The sequence below is a fragment of the Pseudochaenichthys georgianus genome, chromosome 15, assembly GCF_902827115.2.
Source record: "Pseudochaenichthys georgianus chromosome 15, fPseGeo1.2, whole genome shotgun sequence".
In the NCBI taxonomy this organism is placed as follows: Eukaryota; Metazoa; Chordata; class Actinopteri; order Perciformes; family Channichthyidae; genus Pseudochaenichthys; species Pseudochaenichthys georgianus.
This window is the reverse complement of record NC_047517.1, coordinates 23,864,555-23,887,776: the sequence shown is the minus strand read 5'-3', so window position 1 is coordinate 23,887,776 and position 23,222 is coordinate 23,864,555. Positions and strand designations below refer to the sequence as shown.

The 23,222-nt window shown below is 44.4% G+C and overlaps 1 protein-coding gene across 3 annotated transcripts in view; it reads right to left on the bottom strand.

Moving 5' to 3' along the window:
• Positions 1-20,283, bottom strand: part of slit1a (slit homolog 1a (Drosophila)) — an 87,285-nt gene extending 67,002 nt beyond the window's left edge. For all 3 annotated transcript variants that reach the window (XM_034100524.2, XM_034100525.2, XM_034100526.2), the window contains exons 1-4: positions 19,652-20,283; positions 9,116-9,187; positions 7,004-7,075; positions 5,454-5,525 (exon numbers count right to left, since the gene is read on the bottom strand). In XM_034100524.2, the coding sequence (XP_033956415.1) occupies positions 5,454-5,525; positions 7,004-7,075; positions 9,116-9,187; positions 19,652-19,851 (416 nt within the window). In that variant the 5' untranslated portion in view covers positions 19,852-20,283. The remainder of the gene's footprint in view (positions 1-5,453; positions 5,526-7,003; positions 7,076-9,115; positions 9,188-19,651) is intronic.
• Between the last annotated feature and the right edge of the window lie 2,939 nt (positions 20,284-23,222).

Genomic DNA, 23,222 nt, shown 5'->3' with positions numbered 1-23,222 from the left:
ATCTAGACCACACTGTGATGTCTTATTCATGCCGTATCAATTCATAATGACCAGGCCAGTCCCCAGTGTGAAGACGTACATGCACACACACACACACACACACACACACACACACACACACACACACACACACACACACACACACACACACACACACACACACACACACACACACACACACACACACACACACACACACACAGACACAGATGTGTATGAGTGGGACGGTCATTGCAGAAGAACATGTGAGTGTGCGTGTGTCTGTGTGCAGATTTGCCCGTACGAATATTTAGAGCATCAGAGCTGGTGTGGGTGAGTATGTAGAGCAGTGTGTACCAGACGCTGGACACACACACACATCACTGATGTCCCAGCGCTTTAGTGTGAATATTTAACAAGCCTCAATCCATCTGTTCAATAATTCATGAGCAAGGACACAGAATCGTTAGTAAATATAAACACCGCTGTTTCTCTCCTGTCTTCGCCGTGTCTTTTGCACCTCTGACCGTCTCACTCTCTCTTCTTTGACTCTCTTTTTCTTTCTCGCATTCTTCTCCCGCTTCCCTTGTGCTGTGGTTGTGAATATTTCAGATGGCGGAGTGGTTTTTAAATTACCCCCTTTTGGCTTCCGCTCTCCTCACATGGTTTGGTCTGCATTTCTCTCTCACACACGGTCCGACTCGTAAAGAAAACAGCGACAAGCCATAAAAGCCACTTTTACCAGCTGACAAGGACAGGGCCAGGAAGAGAGGTAGGTCAAGGAGTTAAGGCCTGCCAGGTCATTTCATACTCCTGCAGAAAAGTCTAATCCTGCATCTAGAATGTTGGAACTTAAAGAATCGCTTTCCCACACTCGGAAAAGCTCTTCATCGCAGGTTTACAGGTTTTGATATCTATACCCTGTTACTCTGGACAATCCACAGACATCATTATGAAGCATTTTCCTTCTACCAACAAAAATGCTCTTTCCCTCGTAGTGCTGTCAGCACCATAAAACTTAGAAATGGACATCTGAAAAATCTACATTAACTAAACCAAAAATATCTGCCAAATATATACCATTGGTAGTACAAACCGCTTTCATTTGATGGCGAACCTACCCTAAGAAGCCTCTGATGCATGCAGGTATTTTGCTTTCATTGTGTCTGAAGTGAACTTTGCTCACAGTCAGTGTTTACTTAGTGTCAGACAAACCACAGTCAAGAAATCAGGATGTCTCCCATCGATGGCACAGAAACCCCCTGATGAATGGAATGATGGGTTGCCATGGGGACTGCTGCCAAGCGGGGGCCCATGCGGTCCTCCGAGGGAGAGAGAGACCTAGCACGTTGAGGCAGGTCATTCATAAGCAGAGACAAAGAGAAGGAAACGGCAACACCAGCTCGGGCCATTAACAGCCTGCCAGGCACACATGCATGCTCACACGCACATGCACAGCGCAGTATTATAACAACACATAAAAACAGTCACGAGGAGAAAAGAAATGGCACATTCACGCCAGTCTTTAAGGCAGTTATACACAAATAGTCAAAAGTGGAAAGAGTTAATTTGCTGGCTTTGTGGCACAAAAAGTCTTGGAACACCAGAGTGACTTTACAAGCCAATCAATCTTCAGAAAATGAAAGGGTACAATACTGTATATTGAACGGTAAGGAAGTCAAAACAAGTGTGAATACTGAGACAGACAGATGATTTATAGGTGTAATGATAGTGCACACTATTTATTCTAGATCTGCTACCCCCAAAGAGTTCTTTCTTCTTCCACTGAGCTCCCGTTCCCTAAGCATCAGCGATCAACAAACAGAAAACACAGCATCCCTCCAACACAAACACAGAGGAGGCAGCTCCACATCAACACATAGTTGAAGCCGCTCTTTTATCTACACTCAAAGCCATATAAAGAACGTAATCCCTTGTGTGTGCCTGCCATCCACACATTAGCGCACACAGATGTAATTATAGCGCCAGTGTTTGTATCTAATTAGAGTTATTTACATTTTCCCTCTTTTTCTCCGTCTGTGCGCCTATGCATGTGTGTCACCCAGTCAATATTTCAACGTGTGTGTTTAGGGTTTGTGTATATCAGCGTACCCGTCGTCAAGCATTAACATGAAAATGAAAGATCATAAAGAAGAATGGCCTCCCACACCTCTCTTAACCGTCCTCTCACCCCCACCACGTGATACCACACGTAAGACATTAACGAAAGCAACACCTCTTTAAACAAGCCTGTGTTGTTGCCCCCATTTGTTTGTGGTAGCAACAAGCAACACGGTAATCAAAAACCACAAAATACCCCTTCGCCTCCTCCTCCAACCCCCCATCCTGAGCCCAAACCAGATGCTATTACCCGGGGCCAGCTATCAGGCTAACTGCTCTTCACTCCTCCAACTCCGCTCACCTATCGCTCCCTCAGTCCTTCCTTCCTCCTGCTCTCCCACTGCGAAAGACACTAATTACAGACATAGATGAGTAGATTACAGATCTGAAGTGCAGTGGAAGTGGGATGAGGAGAAGTCAGGGGTGGTGGGCTGGGGGCAACAGGTCGTTAACAGTGATGAATGCAACTCTATTTTCACTGTTATTGTTCACTGATGTTCTTCGCAGCACCTCTCACCTCCCGGCAGCTGTTCCCATGCCTTCTCGACGACGCCATCCATCACAGGCAGCTTGAACTAACTCTAACTATCTCTAATCATCTCTAATCAATTCCAATTATCTCTCCTCTGCCCCTCATGCATCAGTGTCGCTGGTATCTCTCCGGCATGGGAAGGGAAGCAGGAGTGTGGATAAAGAGATAGGCTTTTAGAACAGAAAGCAGAAAACGTAACTGAAATGAAATATATATGTGCACTACCTCCTTTTTTATGAAACAAGATGCACATTTTCAAACTTCTCAGGTTTGAGCAACCTTGCTATTAAAAAATGTGTTCATTTTGTATATTAGTAGGTTTTGTTAGCCATTTAACATCTGTGTTATAGCAAGACCACTCTTTATTTTCCCTTTGTAGTGGAACCTCATTACCCAATTAGCTTAATGACTGCATGGAAGTGGAGTGTTTAAAAACTCCCCATAAATCAACAGTCTTCTACTCATTAAACAACAGCCTTTTATTAACCCAGCTAGCTTCTTCCTTAAAAGTTTAATGAGAGCAACCATCTCATCTGCTATCCCCCCTCTTCCATCCCCTACGTCCTTCTTTCTGTTTGTCCTCTCAGCGGGACGTCTAAGACAAATAGCCACTTTGTTATACAAAGCTTTTCCCCAAAGCCTCCCTCCAGAAGGAGCAAAATGAGAGGGAAAGAGGGGAGTCTGAAGACGGAGGGAAAGAGTGTTAAAAAGTATAGAAAAAAGTATAGAAAAAAAGGAAAGGGGCAATTAATCCTGCGTCCAGGAGAAGAGAAACCATCTGGGTTAGCGCTCCACCTGAGGGCAGCAGGCTTTCACATTAACCTCTCTTGTTAGGATCATAAAGACAGACCCTAACAAGCCCCCGTGAGCACTTTGAGCAAGTGAAAAGAGTCACACACACACAAATACATAACGCAACCAAGACCCTGTTTCTCCTTCTATCTATGTCTCCATCTCTTTTTCTCTGGTATCCTCAGAAAAACACACGAAAAAGCGCAAAAGTCTTCCTCTGAGAGCTGAGAACCTTTTAAGTCCATTAAAAGCTGCTGGCGGGAGCGAGACAAGGCTGTAACCTAACCGCATCAGACTGGAACCAGAACCCACCGTGTGGCCCAGACACGCCGCTCAGGAGTTAAGAAACGCATTAGGAAAAACCTTTGTCTTCTACCGCTGTTCCTGATCCCCAGTTACTGGACCTAATTTTTAACAAGCACTAGAAGTCTTTCATGAAGTAACAGCTGTCAATCAAACACCAGCACCTTAAAGATGGCATTATTTTAAATCCATGGCCCAGGATTGCACATTTATTTTAACTGCTAAAGAATGTAAAGCACCTCCACACTTAAAAAGCTTTAAGGCCCATTACGGTTCTCTTTTATCCAGCCAAGGATAGAGAACAAATGAGTGCATACAGAGACACATAGCGAATCAATTAAGCAATGTTAAACAAAGTCTCCAGAACGTGGCAGGAAAAGCCAGCGCGAGGTTTAGAATAATGAGCGTGAAGTTAGATTGGATGAAACAGGGGAGCTGTGTTAGTACAATCCTCTGGTTGTTGGCAGAGCCCGCCGCTACATATGGACTAATCACACTTGTCCAAGGCCATCCGTTGGTCTGGAAGGCCTCGGTCTGTTCTGTGTCTCTTCCAGCTAGACAGACAACCCAGTGCTGCTCACTGTAAGCCACACGCAGGCCAGCTTATCCCCAGAAGATGAGTCCTTGCCCTAAAGCCCTGCAGGTTGTTGTTGGCCTAATGGTAGGTGAGGTGAGGCGATAGTTGCAAGGAAGTGACAGACAGATTCAAGATGGTGTTAAACATCAAAAGCAAGATAAACAGAGGCCGGGATCATGGGTTAGTTGTACCACTATGTGGATTGAAGGGAGGGAAATTATTTTTCCATGTCCCACTGTTTCATTATTCCCAGATGCTACAAGTAATCCGAACTGGAATAATGGAAGCTGGAATGATCAGCTAGCAGAGGGACACTGATTGTCTCAGAGAAATAAAAGAAACGGAGTCTTGCAGCAGAAGGGAATACAAGTTTAGCATTACTGTGGGATTGCCTTACTGCATGCGGCACACCGGTGTCACAGTATGGGGGCGTGAGACAGTACAGGATTGGCTATACAAAGTGGAAACTGAATGAAAACTGTGAAGACACATCATATTCAAAATATGATTGAAGAATGTGATTCTACTGGCAGAGTGAGCTTTGGGGACTTCTCCTGTGACATAAAACCACCTCATTAAGGAACACAGACATCCTTTCACCCTCAGTCGAATGTGGCAGTCAGTTATAGTCCCAATGTCACAGTGTCAGTTATAGTCCCTTTCAGCGGAGCCTCTCGCAGACAGACTCAGAGGAACTGCAGATGACTTGGCACAAAGGCCCAACAATGTGCAAAGAACTCAGATTTCCGATCATCTAGCAGCTTTACAATGGAAATCACAGTGCACACTTCACCTAATAAGGCTGAATGTTAATGACATCTGATGGAATTCCAGAAAAGAGCAATTGAAGCTTTATTGTCCTTCAAAAGCCAACATTCTTCCGACTTTTTGAAACCATGCTGTGCAGTATATTGTTGTAGCACATACGGTCTCCGAGCAATATCGTATCCTCGCTACAGCCACCGGACACTCAGACAGGGTGTGTGTGTGTGTGTGTGTGTGTGTGTGTGTGTGTGTGTGTGTGTGTGTGTGTGTGTGTGTGTGTGTGTGTGTGTGTGTGTGTGTGTGTGTGTGTGTGTGTGTGTGTGTGTGTGTGTGTGTGTGTGTGTGTGTGTGTGTGTGTGTGTGTGTGAAACTGAATGTACTTACAGTCGAGACAGGGCAGGGTTCTTCTGAAACAGCAACTCTGGAAGCTGCTGCAGTTGATTACGGTTCAGCCGCCTGCGGCAGGGAAAACATATGATCAACCGGTGAATTTGTGTGTGTGTGTGTGTGTGTTTCTACGTATGCGTGCCCTTGTGTAGGCTGTGAATAATTTCTGCTAGCTGCCGGAGAATCGACAGGCTATTGTGTTTCAGTGTGCTCTGAAAGTCACATAAATACTGAAATTTCAGGGGAATTAAACTAGTCAGAGACACCGCCGTAAATCATCTCTGAACAGTTAAATTACGATGCTGCGCCGAGTAGAACTTGGTGCTCTGCTGACTTTCTCAGAGTAACGGAATAGCAGCATTTCCATTTAAACAGGCAAATTACATCCACCAGTTATCTGAGCATGAACAGATTTTATCGTGGGAGAACTATCAAAAAAATATGTTTCTAAATAAAAAAAAATGAGAAATGGATGCGACTATTCAAGCCAAAGGAAGCACTGACAGGAATTCTTGTTGGCAACGTCAAACAACTAACGTCCAGGACTCGCAGGCTTTATGCAAATACACCAAATTAAGTCAATGAGAAACAGACTGTTGCTAATCTGTTGGAAACCACAACTCTCTTCTCCCTGAATGGCCCATTGGAGGCACATGGGAGTGAATGCAGCGGCTGTGGCACTGAGAGGCTGCAAATCTGAGAGGCAGGCCGCTGCCATTCCTTGAGACACATTCCGACAGATGTTGGGACCTGCGCCACTCACTGTATACACTGGGAAGGGTGCTTGGCCAGCTGAGGTGGAGATTTAGTGCCTAATGGGCATTAATGGTCTGCTGTACCTGCTGCTGGCTTTTAAACATTAAAGTGGCTTTTAAACATTAGAGAAACAAGCCCCTTCATTTCCACATTGATCTGGCAAACGGATATGTCTACCCAATGTTTGGGACCAGTTGAACTCGAAGGAGTAAGGGGAGGGGTCGAGCTGTACACGTCTGGAGTATGGTAATGTAAATTGTTAATGCGGGTTTCAGATCTGGGGAAAGTGTTTTATAAGTTAACCACTGTGTGTGCATGACAGCATGTGTCCTTAAAGTCATCTGCTGTGCAGGCTTCCATGCGGCTAGCACTATTGATTAGCTAATGAGCTGGTTGAGGTGTGGTCGGCTGTGTTTGTCTGTGTGTTTTCCCAGTCGGTTTACAAGCTGCTGAGGAGTCCTGGTGCTGTCCAGATGAGCCAGGGTCTGTGGTGGGGGAGGCCTCTTAAGCCCACATATCCCACTGAGGGCATTCCTGTCAGGCAAGGCTAATAAAAAAAAGACTCCCAGCCTACGCGGTACCCTCTCAGCACCATCCGACCACAAAAGAATGACCAGGAAGTGCCTCACACTTGATACACCATCCATGGTCAGTTCCTCCTGTTAGTCTCATCACACATTACTAATCCAAGTACTGGATATACATCAGTATTAGGGCTTTGATATAAGAGGAGGGAAAAAAAGTGTTATTTCTGATCAGGCTTTCTACAGACAATGCTGGGTGGTACTCACAGTCTCTCCAGCTCCTTCATGTCATCAAAAGCTCCACGCTCGATCACAGTAATCTGATTCTCCATCAGCTGCCTGCAAAGAGGAGGGAAGAGAGCCAATAGAGACAATGTGATACAGTGTGGCTTCAGCTTTTTTGTACGAGTAGACCTGTAAAAGGTCACTCAGGCTTTGACAAAGTAAAGGGGGCTTTGGGTGGCGGGCTTTTTTGCAGCACGTATATTCAAACTGGACGCAGTGTATTTATCACACACGCACGCACAGAGGAAAGTGGTGTGGACTGAGGGCACAGTGTGGAATCTTGGCACAAGAAGCAGGAATAGCAGCCAGGAAAGTTTCTAAGGTGGCTTAGAAAGTGTGGGCTCAGGCTCTGGTGTGGTCCACTGGGTGAAGGGGCTGGGTGGAGACGAGACGAAAAGGTAGGCAGGGGGTCAGAAAGTGCAAGAGGGGAAACTGAGGTGGTCTCCAGAGTTTTCACAATTGGAACAATAAAGGGAACGTCAGCTGTGTGTATGTGTGCCTGTTGGAGAGTATCACAGTCGCAGGCAGTACATCAAAGCGATTAGTCGCACACAAACAAACACACTTACTGTACACACACACACGCAGGAACACATCCTTTCCTCACCTACATTGCCAAAGCTAATGCACCCGGAAAAAAAGGTTTGGATGGTTTTGGAAGTGTTACAATAACACAAGGCCAGGAAGGAGAGAAAAGCGTCCAGCAGCTTTAGAAGCAACAAAAGCTTTCCTTCATTACGTATACAACTGTTCTGTGTTGAAGGCAACCTCTCATGTCTCCTGCAACTCAGCAGTCTGGGCTTCCTCCCATCGAATATAAATGCTAATCACTGCTCGGACGCCATAAACATAGAGAAAAGTGCAATTCACCTCCGATCTCTTTCTCATGAATTTAGATGGAAGGAAAAAAATGGATCACTACTTTTGATTTGAGATAAACTTCTTTTTTTTTATCGCACTCTTCCGCCCAATTGTTCCTCTATTGTTCCAGACGAGAAGTGCCAGACGAATGGCGGTAAATCAACTGTGTTGATTTTAGACTGACAGGATAGATGGCAGCTGACTGTAAAGATAAACTTCAGTTCCTTTTCGGCTCCTTCTGAGGGTTGCTAAGGGGTCAGGGGTTAACCCTCTGTTAGTCTTTATGCTGTTGCCCAGTAGAAGTCACGCCCTGGTACACGGAGACAGAAATGTTTTCTCACAGACATGCCATGCACCACCACCTAACCATGTAATCATACATCCTGTATATAGTTGGATGACATTTCAGAAAGTGAGCAGTGTGTATGTGGCCTGGAGGGAGTTATAGGCTTTACAGCAAAAAAGGGCTGTCTTTAGTTCCCCTGAAAGGTGTTGTTTCCTTTTTTCTTGCTCGTGGAAAGGTGCAGACATGAAGGCATTTCATCTCCACATGGAGGTAGAAGGTGGTGCAGGAAAGGGGACATGCATAGGAAGGCCTTAAGTGACAAGAACAGTTGGAACAGAAAACAGTCTGGCTTTGCTGTGTCGTAGGAATTATGTGCAGCTTGTGATACATTTAAAACATGTTCAGGTCTCCAAAGCTTCCTCTCTGGCAGTGTTTTTAAACACTTAAAGCCCTACTCACAAGTATGTGTGTGCTCCTATGCACATATATAGTCACTTTTACAACTACTTTAATACCTAAAGTCACAAGTGCTGTTTCATTTCAACACAGAGGGAGTCAATGACTTTGCCTGAATGTGTTAACTGTGTGGAAAGCCTATTTAGGACTGGCGCTTGTGTACACATTACATGTTGATGTGTGGGAACAGAGGGCAAGTGAGCGAATGTACGTCTAAGGGACAATAAGTGCCACTACAACATACAGAATACAGTGTGACAGTAGAAGTCCATTACTCCGCTGGCTGCAGTCATTCAGTAGCTTAATGTACTCTGGAGTAGGACTCTCGACAGAAGCATCTCCACTTCACTGGCGTTATGCTAATGTGAGCAGCAAGTCTGTACCATGTGTGAGCTGCCAGGTTAGATACAGCTCAGGTATGCATGAATACATAAACTCATACATGGCCATGCACCACAGATACACATACAAACATGAAGGCAAGTACTTACAGAACTCGGATGTACTTGAGTCCAGCGAAGTCACTCTTGGTGATGCGTGTGAGGTTATTCCCATTCAGCTCCCTGAAAAGACAGACATGCAAACATATATGAATATTTCATTTTCCCTCCGAACCTGTTCAGTCTGTGGACTTCAGTGGCACGATGCATCTATGTCTACTGAAACCTGAATCAAAATGTTATTTGGATCTTAGCAACACACATAACCAGACACACACACACACACACACACACACACACACACACACACACACACACACACACACACACACACACACACACACACACACACACACACACACACACACACACACACACACACACACACACACACACACACACACACACACACACACACACACACACACACACACACACACACACACACACACACACACACACACACACACACACACAGTGCTCCAAGTTGTTTGCTATAGCATACTGAAAATGTCTTAAATGAAATGCAAATGGCTCTAGATGTGAAATGTAACATATAATGACGGGTGGAATCAGAAAAGTTGTGTTTGAGGGAAGTCCAAGCTCAGCTCTTACTCTACTGGGAGCTTTGAAGAAGTTCTATTAAAATGGAAGCCACATTTGAGCTTTTGTCTTTCTATTCCAGCCCTCTCCCCCCATCACCCACAAACCCCCTCTCTCTCTCTGTCCTTCTAATATTGGTGAGGATTAGCAGGAGCCAGCAGAGGGGATTTGGGTAGGGCCACAAGGCCAGAAAGCTAAGTGCTGGGGATATAATGGAAGCAGCCTCCCTGCTGAGAGCTGGCCATCGCTGCAAAGGAAGGGAGGGACAAAAAAGTCAAAAAGGAGAGGTTTCGAATTTACTGTTGGGTTCTTACAAGTTAACCATCAAGTGTTGTGTACGACTTCAATTGTAGCATGCTGAACTCGACTGTTGCACCCTCACTGGTGCAGTCCCCTCTGCTGATATAGGGGAGGTTTGTATTGTCCTGCCGTGCCAGATAACAACTCAGTCGCAGATTGTTTTCTCATAACAGGGAAAAGAGAGCAAGCAAAGCACGCACAGATTTCGTTGTGCTACTGCACTGTCCACAGGATTCTAAGTCCACCCTGACTCCCCAACCCCCCAACCCAAAACCAAAAAACTGGATCCAAATCTACGCCGAAAGCACCGGTCTCTCTCCCTGAGTCACTCTCTCCTTCTCTGGTCTAATGACCACTCCAGGGACTGTAGCGCAATGCAGTACGAAAGAGAGCGGTCATTATAGACAGATGGTAGTGTGTGGGTGTGTGTGCCTGTGTGTGTGTGTGCGTGCATGAGTGTGTGTGTGTGTGTGTGTGTGTGTGTGTGTGTGTGTGTGTGTGTGTGTGTGTGTGTGTGTGTGTGTGTGTGTGTGTGTGTGTGTGTGTGTGTGTGTGTGTGTGTGTGTGTGTGTGTGTGTGTGTGTGTGTGTGTGTGTGTGTGTGTGTGTGTGTGTGTGTGTGTGTGTGTGTGTGTGTGTGTGTGTGTGTGTGCACAGGTGCATCGACAGGCCAAGCGACAGGGCCACAGGAAATAAATAATGGACTGGGCTTCATTAGCCCGGGCTCCGATACACACACATGTGGTGCTCATTACAGGTGCTTACGCAGATAGGCACACACACATCATACACCCACGCACATATCTTATCTTCAGGGTGGTCATTGCTGATGACACCCGGAGGACAGTAAAAAGGAGAAAGATAGAAAAGGAGAAAGATAGAAGAGGAGAAATCGGAGTAAGATGGTTAGAGTGCGGGGTGGCAGGGGGAATATGTGGACAAATGTATCACTCTTGAAAAAGTGAAACCCCACTTTTTTCTCTTCCAGCAATGAGGTTTTGCTTTATCCTGTAATAGGAGACCTGCAATCATTTCTGCATGTACTCCAGGGTTGATTAATCTAATCTCTTATGCAGCAACATCTTAAAGTGTTTTGTTAGCTGAGATCTAGTAACTGACCTAAATGTATTATTCCTGGAAATGTATTTTCCTGTTGAAAATATTCGTTTTAAAAAACACATTTGCCACGCACCTGTTCAACAATGCCATGACATTTAGGCAGTGCTCAAATGCCACCAGCAGCCTATGAGGTTTTAGCTAGTCAGGATCCACACTGTTTATGACATATTCTGACCTTTTCCATCGGCATTTTGCAACCGAAACCATGCAATGTTTTCAACTCCTTGTGCAGGTGATAATCAGGTCTGGAAAATTGCCCCTTGGATTGATGAGTTCTGTATGTTGGCATTACCTTCTAAAGTGACTCTGATACTGCTCTGTGAAAAGCACGTGTTTTCTAAAGCATGCATCTTGCATACAAAAGGAAACTCTTTCTAATAAAGTGGACCAATCTGTTGATATTTGGTGCCATGGAAGTATTCTGTCTCTGGAGAAATATTCCAATGTACTCCCTTGTTTGTGACAATGGTCCTTAACTTGGATTCACAACCATTTTAAACTGGTCATTTCTGCATGAGCACGCACACACTGGAACTGAAGTTTTCCATGGATCACGATACATCTAGGTGAAGCCACAACTTAAATACAGAAAGATAAATTACTCTATTTGTGCAAAAAGTCTGGAGTTTGGGGTAAACGGTGCTTGTCTTTGTGTAGAGTCCATGTCTAAATAAGGGCACTATATGCCAAAGTAATATATGATGTCAATGCCTCAAAGCTAAATCTGCTGTTTATTAGCTATGATATCAGTCACGGCTACTTTCTTTGTTTTACAATCAAAGGAGGCTAAGCAATGGCTTTTGGCACAGCAGCAAAGGCACGTTCAGTCCTTTCATTGACAGATGTTTTGTTGTACCAACTTAGTTTGGTTTTCCCATTACAGTGCTATCATACCCAGTTAATACAGCAAGGGATTTGCACCCTTCAACTGCTTCAGTCAAATCCATCCCATCCTCTGGGAACTCTGCAAGGATTCCCTGTACTGACACACTTCCTGGAGAGCTAGTGGATTTATGACATCACTATCTAATCCCTCTTCATCTTCCGAGCTGATTGATGCCTGGGAGTACTTCCTGGTGCACCTTCGCTCGGGTTGACACGCGGCAGCTATACTCCAACACTCCACATCTCTATAATTCAAAGGGGCTCAGGGCGCTGCGACAACGCTGACAAACTCATTATGTTTATTTCTAGCAGCTGCTGGGGTCTCACGGCTGAGGGGGACCTGGTTTGTATCGGCAATGTTGCTCTGTTGGGAGCTGGTGAGAGCAAAAGAAAAATAATGACCACAAGAGAAACTACTGTTGGCCGAATAGCTTTCCACCATGATAATCTATTTATGGAGTGCTGAAATGTGGAATATTACAGGTTAGCAAACAAGGCGATGTGATCTGTCAGAAAAATATAGGACCACTCTAAAGTCTCACATCTTTTAATCTGTCAATTGTAAGTGCTCTTTTAAATTGCTGCCACACTGTGGATTTGGATCATTCAAAATATTATGCTGAAACTTCTCAATACAGGGGAAAGACATACAGTAAGTACAAACTTCAGTTCAATAGGATGTTTGATGTATGTTATGCTTGAAGGCATAAAATAATTCACAATAAAAAACGTACTTCTCACAGGCTGTGACAAAAGGAGCCAGGTTAGCAAACATCCTTAGCAAGCTTACAACAGCCTTTTACAAGTTGAAAATAGTACTTGTTATATCAAACACTTAATTTGCTGTCCTAACACACACACACACACACACACACACACACACACACACACACACACACACACACACACACACACACACACACACACACACACACACACACACACACACACACACACACACACACACACACACACACACACACACACACACACACACACACACACACACACACACACACACACACACACTCACTTACAGTTAAACTAGCAAGAACAAACTCGAGTAGCTACTTGATAATCCATTATCTAAAAAGTCAAACTTGTCGAGTGTTGCTATTATAAGGTCAAAGTTCATTCAGACTGATAGATTCACAATGCATACAAGTAAGGACTTTGTTTGGGAATCGAACACATCTTTCCCACTTTACACTGACTAATCAAGGTGCTTATATTTGAGCAGTGCAGTCATTCTGAATCGCTGATGTTAGCACCACAGGACCATTTGTCCTGAACAGCTTTAGCCTGGCAGGGAAGACAGAAGCCAGCTGATAGAGGATCGGTGGCACAGAGCTTTCCAAACTCCTCGCTGTGGAAAAAATCTGATGATCAGAAACCTGAGGTCATGTACAGACCGAGCGTAGATGCTCATTAACTACAGTCACACAGTGATGATGCTATTTGACCGGACCAGCAAGCGCTGTCCCTAATGAATGAACTGAGCAGGTTGAGAAGCTGCGGAAGAGTAAAGAATGTATTCCTCCGAACTCTGCGACATATGGACGTGACAGCCGTGAAGCACGCAGGAGGAAAGTAAGGGGGGGGGGGGGGGGAGGAAGAGGCACTGAGAGACAGATAGAAGACAGAGCTGCTGTGACAATGTTGTTAGCTGCCTGAAAGCGACGGAGTGGAGCAGTGTGGTGGAGTGTTGCGCGTGGCAGTGAGGAGCTGACGGGCTGTCGGGGAAACGTCAGTGTAGCAATGAGGCCTGGTAGACTATGAAGTGAAAGTGACCTACATACTAGGTGAAGCAACAAGCTACAGCACCACGCAGTACCATCTGGGTTTACAACAACCTCATACACAAGATACTGAGGAAGTGAAAGAAAGAGAGATAGAGAAAGCCGACCACCACCTTAATGCAACTGGAACAATTCTGTCCGCACTAAGAGGTTAGATTTCTGTTCAACTTGAACGCCACATTCCCAGCTCCTGGGCTCCTCAAGGGCTATTTGCCGTTTGTATTCTGCTCAGTCAGGCCTCAAGAGCAGCTTTTCTGATAAGAAAGGTAAACACCCAGCAGATCCTACACACGCATTGCACACAGACACTGACACACTCAATACACCACTTCTCGGAGCCTTGACCAGTGCAGGGTCCCCTGCATTTTGAAGAGCCTTCATCATGTTATGAACGGCTACAGGTAAAAGTCAAGGACTAAAACCCAAGCCTCTTTCTTTTGCTGTTTTGTATCTGGCCTAACACGACAGCAGCTTTGAAAAGGAGATTCAGAATGTGTTCATGTAGCAGATGCTGCTGTAGGCATACAGACACTAGACTGATAGCAAAAGAGAGTGGAAGATTGTAAAAAAGAGCCACAGAAATGCAAAGGGAGGAAAGTAGCACACAGCCACGTTCTGATCAAACATAGATTACAACATTCTTTCAGGCCTAAGTGAATCAATAAAACATCTGGTCCAATATGTGTCTGAAAAAAAGAACACACATTGCGCTGTAGAGGCAGACTGAAGGGTCTTTCATGGTTTGTACTGGACTTGTAGTTTGTTCAGTGACAGACGCTGAGGTTTTGTTGTGGCTTTGAGTCCTGCATGAAGGCATGTAGGCTGCATGACTGTGAGCTTTGACTGTAAAGTGTACCATGTGGACAAGACATCTGCTGTGCCACATCTATTATGTTCCAGTTACTCCACACAGAAGACTGAGAAGACGTTTGCCGGACAGATGTTCGCTGAGGACTGGTAACTTGATGGATGCTGCATGTGTCTGTTGATCCCTGAGAATAAAGAGTTGTTCTTTGTAGAGCCCTCTCCCCCCACTCAGCCTGCTGATATCTGCATTCCTCCAGGTCTTTACAAAGATGAACTTATCTGCTAGATACCCTTACGGCCAAAACCGGAATGATATGTCAATTAAGTGATAAGTTGATCAAAAGGGAATGTATCTGCAACTCCTTGGACAATCAAATATTCTTTGGGTCATATTTATAGTAAAAATGTCAAATGTCTCTGGTTTCAGCTGCAAATATGTAAGCTGTGATGCTTGTATGTTGGTCAGACAAAAATATTGGATTTTAAGATCTTTTCCTGGAGCTTAAAGCTATTCATACCTTAAATTAAATGATACATTTACTTATTGAGAATTAACATTTTCATTGAAACATGCAGTACTGAAAAGAGCATCAATAAGATAAGTGTGTAGACCGATGCTGATCTCAAGCACCCCATGAATCTGGATGGCTGCCCATCATTTCCTCTCGAACTTGCATCACATCAAAAGCAACTTGACTGGCGTGAAATGTGGATTATGAAGGGATATCTACCACGTCAGGAGAGTGTTCACTGATGTGTTTTCACACACACACACACACACACACACACACACACACACACACACACACACACACACACACACACACACACACACACACACACACACACACACACACACACACACACACACACACACACACACACACACACACACACACACACACACACACACACACACACACACACACACACACCTTTCACTCTTCAATTGCTAGCCTCTTACTGACTAGCCAGGAGGGTTAAGAGGAGAGATGGACTTCTGAGAGATGAAAGGTGATCTACTGTACGTAGGTGGATTCACCAAATTCGATTTTCATGGTCTGCTGAGATACAGCCACTCTTAAATAGGCGTGTAAAGCAATCACGCATGTACTCTCACATATGCACATGCTCACACGTATCATATAAGCTTCTAAGACATGGAAGGCATTCTTTGACACGCATTGATGGGGTCATTTCTTCTCATGAGTGCAATAACACACTTCCTTAAAGTAGCTGCGTTCATCGGGGTGTTGGGTGAGTTCAGACACACAGCAGCTGCTTTGATGCTCAGCAGTCTGGCATCACGCTGCTTCGACAAGCAACATGGTACATGTATGTAAAGTGTAAAAAGTTCAATAAATGCTTGGAGCAATTTAAAAAATATAAACAGCACAATGTGCCACAAAATAAATGACACTTTGGCCTACGATGCCTATGTTACCACTCACTTTGACAGACTGAAAAACACAGAAACTCAATTTGAAAGACGGCTATAGCGATCGTGTCCACCATAGTATTCAGTACCAGAGAAGAAAGGCCACAGCTGTGTAGTGCAGAGCGTAAATCAACTTGACTATGTCCCAGTCCTGTAATTTCACAATCCTCCACTGAGCATAAACATTCCCTGAATGATCTTCATTCCAGGCAGTATCACTCCTCACGGGATTACCGGCTATAAGGATGGATGTATTAAGACTTTAAAAAAGACCTGAATGAAAATCAATCTGCCTCAAGGCTAGACCTTTTTGCCCTTTGTCATAAATTGCAATCTTGTTTATTCATTCATACGCTTTGTGGTTGATTTACACGTTTCTTCAGTCCTCTGTGCCGTAATCCCTCCATACCTCAGATAATGTGCCAGTCTCGCTGTGAAGGATCTTCTCACCCTGCTCTCGACCCCCAGCTCCACCCCTCACCCCATTGCTTTGTCTGTTTACATCTTGCTCTTTCCCCTTTAGTCCCAAAGCCCGAGTTGGCAGGTCGTGGGCAGGGCTGTGTTCAGGGCTGTGTTCAGTCTTGTCGAGGTAAATTATGGATCAGGTGGCTGGTGAGCTGTCAGAGGTACCAGCTCTGTGCGGGTGCCAAAAACACCGCAGGCATTCCCTGGCACACGAACACACACCTCCCACCTCCCACCCCCCAAATACATAAACATGGTTATCGAAGCAAGGGAGCCCCTCATCTTCACCACCATCAAACCTCATGTGTTTTCATCTAACATTACTTATTCACTGCACACATGGTCACATATGGGGGCACATGCTTAAGTTCATGAACAAACACAAGTGAACATCAGATTTATATAGGCATGAAAGCAGAAACACAAACACACACACACACATATGGTGTGCAGCCTCCTCCTCCCTCTTTCTGGAGGAGCTCCAACGTGCCCCTAAATCTCAGGGTATGTTCTGGCACAGAAAACACATCAATACACTGGCTTTTTGCAATTAGAGGAAGGTACGCACACAGCTCCTCCGCTTCTGCAAATCAACTAATTCACAGATGAGACACACACTTAATCTAAACAGCTGGTCTGTTATGGAGATAAAGCAGAGAGAGAGAACGAGAGGGCTGCGGGTTTCTTCAATACCTGCACCTAAAAGCTTGACAACCCTATTGCCTGTAATAAGTCACTTTACGCAGCCTTACAGATGTTGGTATTCTCCAAGCATAACCTGATGTCAAAGTAATTACCGTGTGCTCGTTTGTCACAGCAGAGGTATAAAACAAAGGTAGAAGAGATACAAGGAAATAGAGAGGATGGATGCAGAGGGGGAGCAGGGGGGGGGAGAGGCCGGTGGCCCGTACGAGGCAGGGTGTGATTTTAATACGTGGAGCTCAGTCTCATTACAGGCTTCGGTCTGAGGAGCGCAGGGGTCAGCCCTGATCCAAACCCACACTGACAAGTGCAAATGGGATTCTGCTGTCTGTCTCAACACCCTTTGTACACACACCCGCCCCACAAACACACACACTTTCTCCCGAAAACCAACCCCCTCTTTTAACACACACACGCTATCTCCCAAAGGCATCACCCTGTATACGTTAGGGCAAACGCACACATATGCATTCACACAGATATCCATAAACACACAGGAAATCAGAGTGACAAAGTGAAGCGCCTCTTCTTTTTGTTAGCTTTTTCTTGCCTGCATCTGCGTTCCCTCCCAACATTACAGCACCTTCTTCCACAGGCAAGGACCTTTTTCAACATTATCCATTTTATATCTTTGTAATCTAAAAGTTTGTCTCTCTGTAGATATTTTGTCCTCAAGGCCAGTGACCTAACTTCTGGCACGATTCTATAAAACTTGACCAACTCATTCGATCTTAGTTTATGACCCCAGTAGCGGTTGCACAATATCATTCACATACACACATTTAAAAAATGCATACATAAATCTAGCTTTGCACATGGGACCATCATGTGAGGCAGGGTGGGCAGCGTTGACTTGCACAATCACCATGATGAATCACCCCATAATGGCCTGCCGAAAAGTACTTTATTGTTAAATAGTGCTTTTCCGTGGAGACTGGCTATCTACATGTCCTACACACGGCTAATGCATGCAGTTAACACACACTCCCCCCCCCCAAAAAAGGCAACGACCTAGGAATAAATTACCATTGACCTTTATACACATCATGTTAAAGATGCAGCATCCTAAGTGTGCTAGACGTGTATGAAAACATACAGAGATGTTACAACGATAAAAAACCCTGCTGTACATGACCTATGAATGCACAAACAACTTTGAACACAGACATACTCTTGAGTGGAGGGGCAGGGTACATGCAGTGTGAATGGCCATTCATGTACAAGGAAACCACAAAATGACCATGTTTCCTCTCTGCTTAAATGTTAAACGAGCATGTGCCCATAAGCAACCCGGAAGCATGCAGACCGCCTTGCAACATAACAAAAAAAGGTGTTCTTAGAAATTAAATATGAAAAGCATCAAATATGCAGCTAGCTCCCACAATGCCAACACTGCCTCTGACACAGGCTTTCTCTCCTTCGTTCCCACTGCATGTTTTATTCAGGACTGATATTCTAAAAGCTGAAATAGAACAATCTATTTTCACTTGCACTCCTCACTTCTGATTTACAGATGAATATTTCAGAGGAATGTTAGAAAAGATAGAGAAACTCCACTCGGCAAGCCGGCGTCTGCCTCACCTCTCCCTCCTCCTCCCATCCTCCCTCCGTTTTACAAGACAGCTACGTGATCCTCTTGCAAGGCTCACTTAAATAGCAGATTTGCTTAATTTTCTACATGATTTAACAATTTGTGGAGTGAGTGTTCGGGGGCATGAGAAGGGGGCGAGAGAGGAGTCTTTGGCCCATGAGTGGAGGAAAGTGAAAACGGGGGCGAGGGGGGGAAAGATAAAAAGAGGCACAGTGCTGCACAGACAGGACACTTGATATGAGGGGGGGGGGACAAGTCCCTGAACAGAAGAGCATTTAAGCAACCTGCTGAGCCCAGTTCTGTCTCAAAAACTTTACGTAAAACTCTTTCTAAATGTATTCCAAATAAAAAGGCAACACATTTGACTTGATTCATTTTCTTTCACAACTTAAAATATGAATACATGCAGTAAGAATAAACAAGCAGGTAAGTACATTATGGACACATGTTAAAGGCACACATCTGCTCCTGCTCTTTCCAGTCCCTCATGCCTATTTATACCTGACTGGAATGCCAGTTAGTGACACACACACACACACACACACACACACACACACACACACACACACACACACACACACACACACACACACACACACACACACACACACACACACACACACACACACACACACACACACACACACACACACACACACACACACACACACACACACACACACACACACACACACACACACACACACAGCTATTGTTCTGTTTGAGTCTAAGCAAAGTCATGGGCACTGCTACGATAAAGGGAACAGAAGAGAAAACAGTGACTAAAGAAGACCGAGGGACACAGTATGGGAGTTTCTCTTTCACACATGGACATGTGCACACACACATACACACACATGGAGTACAGATGGTACTTACAGTCTCTCACTGGTGCGGGGGATATTCCTTGGCATGGTTTTGAGACCCAGTCCATGGCAGTCCACTGTGGTGCCGCTGCAGGTACACAGGGCTGGGCAGGCGCTGCTGTGGCCCACGAGCAGAGCGCAGAGCATCCCTACCCACATCCAGAGGGCAAGCCGTCCCATGCCTGCCCCAAAGCAGCTACCTCTGACGGGCATATTCACCTCCACTGCAGACAGCTCTTCTTCAACAAAACCCTTACTTCTCTCTGTCCACCTTTTCTCTGGAGGAAAAAAAGAGTCCTGCTACACCTTGCAAGTCCTCTAAAATAATGAAATGTGTGTATAAATAGAAGACACAACTAAAAGAAATGCTAATATGTTCCTCTAAGCTGTGAAGCAAATTCCTTTTTGTTCTTCTATATTTCTTTTGATGTAGGTATGATATCCACCACAGTTTGCTGATGTTAAAAAAAGCTTGTTTTTGTCTTTCTCTTGTTTTCTCCTTGCAAACTCTTCTCCTCTCTTGTCTCTGTGGAGTTGCTGTGCTCTGGTCTGCACACGTCTGCGTCTCTGTCCTCCTCTCACTCAGTCCCGCTCTGCTCTGCTCGCCTGAAGAGAGAGGGAATAGAGAAAGAGCAGAAAGAGAAAAAAAAACAGTCTCTCTCTCTCTCTTACACACACACACACACACCAGTCATCCATCACAAGGATCTACAAATAGCAGAGCCCCCCGACTCCACCCCTACGCCTCCTCTCCACCCCCACTTCTCTCCCTCCTCACACAACACCCCCCCCCCACCCCAGAACCCTGCCTGAACTCACTCTCATTCTCCAGATCCCTTTCTTTCCCTTGATTCTATTCACATTACAGATCTACTTCAAGTATTTGTATTTTTATTCACTCCAATCCTTTTCTCTCAGGTTGGCCTCCAGGCAAACCCCTAGAGAGACCTAACCTGCATGACACTGCATAACCCCTGCCCGAAGGGAGATTCTGTGGGGAGATTGGGCTGTGTCAGTGTGTGTGTGTGTGTCTGAATGCATACATGTAGCGAAAGAGAATCCACTGGGAAAAAGAGGAAATCAACACCTCCGTCCTTGGAAGCGAACATACAGACTAAACAATCCGTAAATGTGGGTCTAACGTTGAGATCGAGTGGCCCCACACACACAGAAGCTGCAGGAAGGACCTGGTATGAAAAGTAAACGCACTCAGACACAGATATGAATGATCTGTTGGAAGGCAGACCATAGCCACACAAAGCCAACACTTTATTTTAAGCATGAACAGCAACAGAAATTATTTCCCAATACATTAAAAGTCAAGCAGCTACTCTCATAAGCAAACCACTCTGCCATTTGGATTTATGGCAGTAACTGGCTAAACATCCCCCTCTTAATTCCAGGATCATGCATTTCACTGGACTCAAAGCATACAGACATAAACTGGACTGTGTTGAGGAGGGGAAACTAAATGATAAGCATATAAATATTATTTTCAAAAGTTGGACATCTAGTTAAAACACTATATTTTAGAGTCCAGCCACTGTTGACAGTGTAATTGTAGCTTTCACAAAACTTTTTCCAAATCCATATTGATTTGTAGTTGCTTGAATTGCAAATCACCGTGAGGAAATTGGTAGGAAATGGCCCTCTGGTTTTAGTGGGTTGAATCCAGAGAGCATTGTTCACAGTTATCCACACAATAAAACAAATGGTGACACCATAACATAAAGTACAGGAAATTGAGAAAAGTTACCAAGGAAAGAGCAACAACATGTCTTAGATTGATTGATTAGATCCTGGATATTTGTGTATCTGCATACTCATCACCTACGTATTGAGGCTGCTAGATTAACGCAGGATCAACTGCTAAACGGCATACAATCAATACAAAATACTTAGACCGCTTTCTATTTATCCATAAACATTAGTTACTTTTACATCCCCTCTTGTACGGGATTGCACAAGCAACAAAAGAGTCAATGATGCATTATTGGTTTGGTGTCCTTTAGAACAAATTCAGCATTAATCAAGAATGATTCATTATGCACTCATGCAGAGATTCACAGATAAACAAATGATTATACACGCCATGGCTCCTATATTGGATTTATAAAGCGATGTGTGTTGGTTTTGTAAATGAGTCAATATGATTCTTTCTATAAATCAGAAGGAATTACTACTTTTTAGCAGTTTTTGCTTGTTAAAAAAACAGTTAAACTAAAAGTTGGTATTTAACTAAAACTAAGCCACCAGGTGTCTGGTGTAGTTCTGCCGGGTGGATCCATCCCAACATAAACATCAGAACAGTCCCAAAGACCCAAGAACTCTTTCCCTTTAACCAACAAAGTCCCAGAGGGGATATGCAAGCAGACACAACTGGAAACAAGTACATGTGCTGAGGGGTGTGTGTGTGTGTGTGTGTGTGTGTGTGTGTGTGTGTGTGTGTGTGTGTGTGTGTGTGTGTGTGCAGGTGTACACACAGAGACCCTCGTCTGAAAAAAGACTCCATCTGTCCCCGTAAAAGTGTCAGTGCAATCTCGATCTTTCTCCTGTGAATGGCTAATTAAAAGGGGCACAGTGGTGTTTAGTGGTAATGGGGGGTGGTGGCAACGTCCCTTCGCTCTCAGTCGTGATTGGAATACACGCAAACACACAACGTGAATTTCCTCCTGCCTTCAAAGCCGTGGGAGGACATGGCAGCAATTTGCAATTAATCTGGAGGATTGGAAGAGTTTGCAAAAACAAACAAGCTCAGCAACAATTGACTCTGATGAGGAAATAACTGCAATGAATGTGAAACGGCTCCCAATGTTAAAGTTCACATGTGAACAGTGCTGAAGCCTGTTGAAAAAGTTATTTTTCAACAGTTGGAATCCTAAATTAGAAATCAAAGAAACAAGACAGAGTTGGCACCTGCTCGTACCTAAACAAAAGAATTACGTTTTTAGTTCCTACATGTGTGATTTACAAAACCAAATGTGCTTAATAGAGAGATAGAAAAAACAAAGACAGCCCAAATGTAGCATCCAGAAAGTTCCACAGCATGGTTCAAACCCAAGTCATTTCTATTTCACCCTCAGAAGAGCTGTGCCTCAGACAAAATGAAAGAATGTTTCCTCAACCATCCATTGTTGACACACAAAAAAATACAAAATTATGCTGGAATCTACAAACAATATTTAAACCTTAAAAGTTTTCCCTTGCTCTATCTGTAGTTCTAGAGAGAATGAGCTCCCTCTGAAAGGCATTTCGTTGCAAACACTATAGCCAGATCACATCTACTCATCATAAGGGCTTGTGGGTTTTGTTGCACGCCAGATAATGTAAAGTTGATTACAGTACGTCGGACTCATTTTACAGTCACCATTCTCATTTTGGAGTAGGAATGCTAAATAAAGCCCCTCCAGAGTTTTGGCTGTAAAACAATGCTATTCCTATCATGGAAGCTGTATGATGTATATTTACAGAACATGAGAAAAAGCAGGCCCATTCTCACAGATGTTTACAACATATACTTACAATACCAAACATGCATTGACATGGACACCATAATGACACACTGAGACATTCCTCCTATTGTA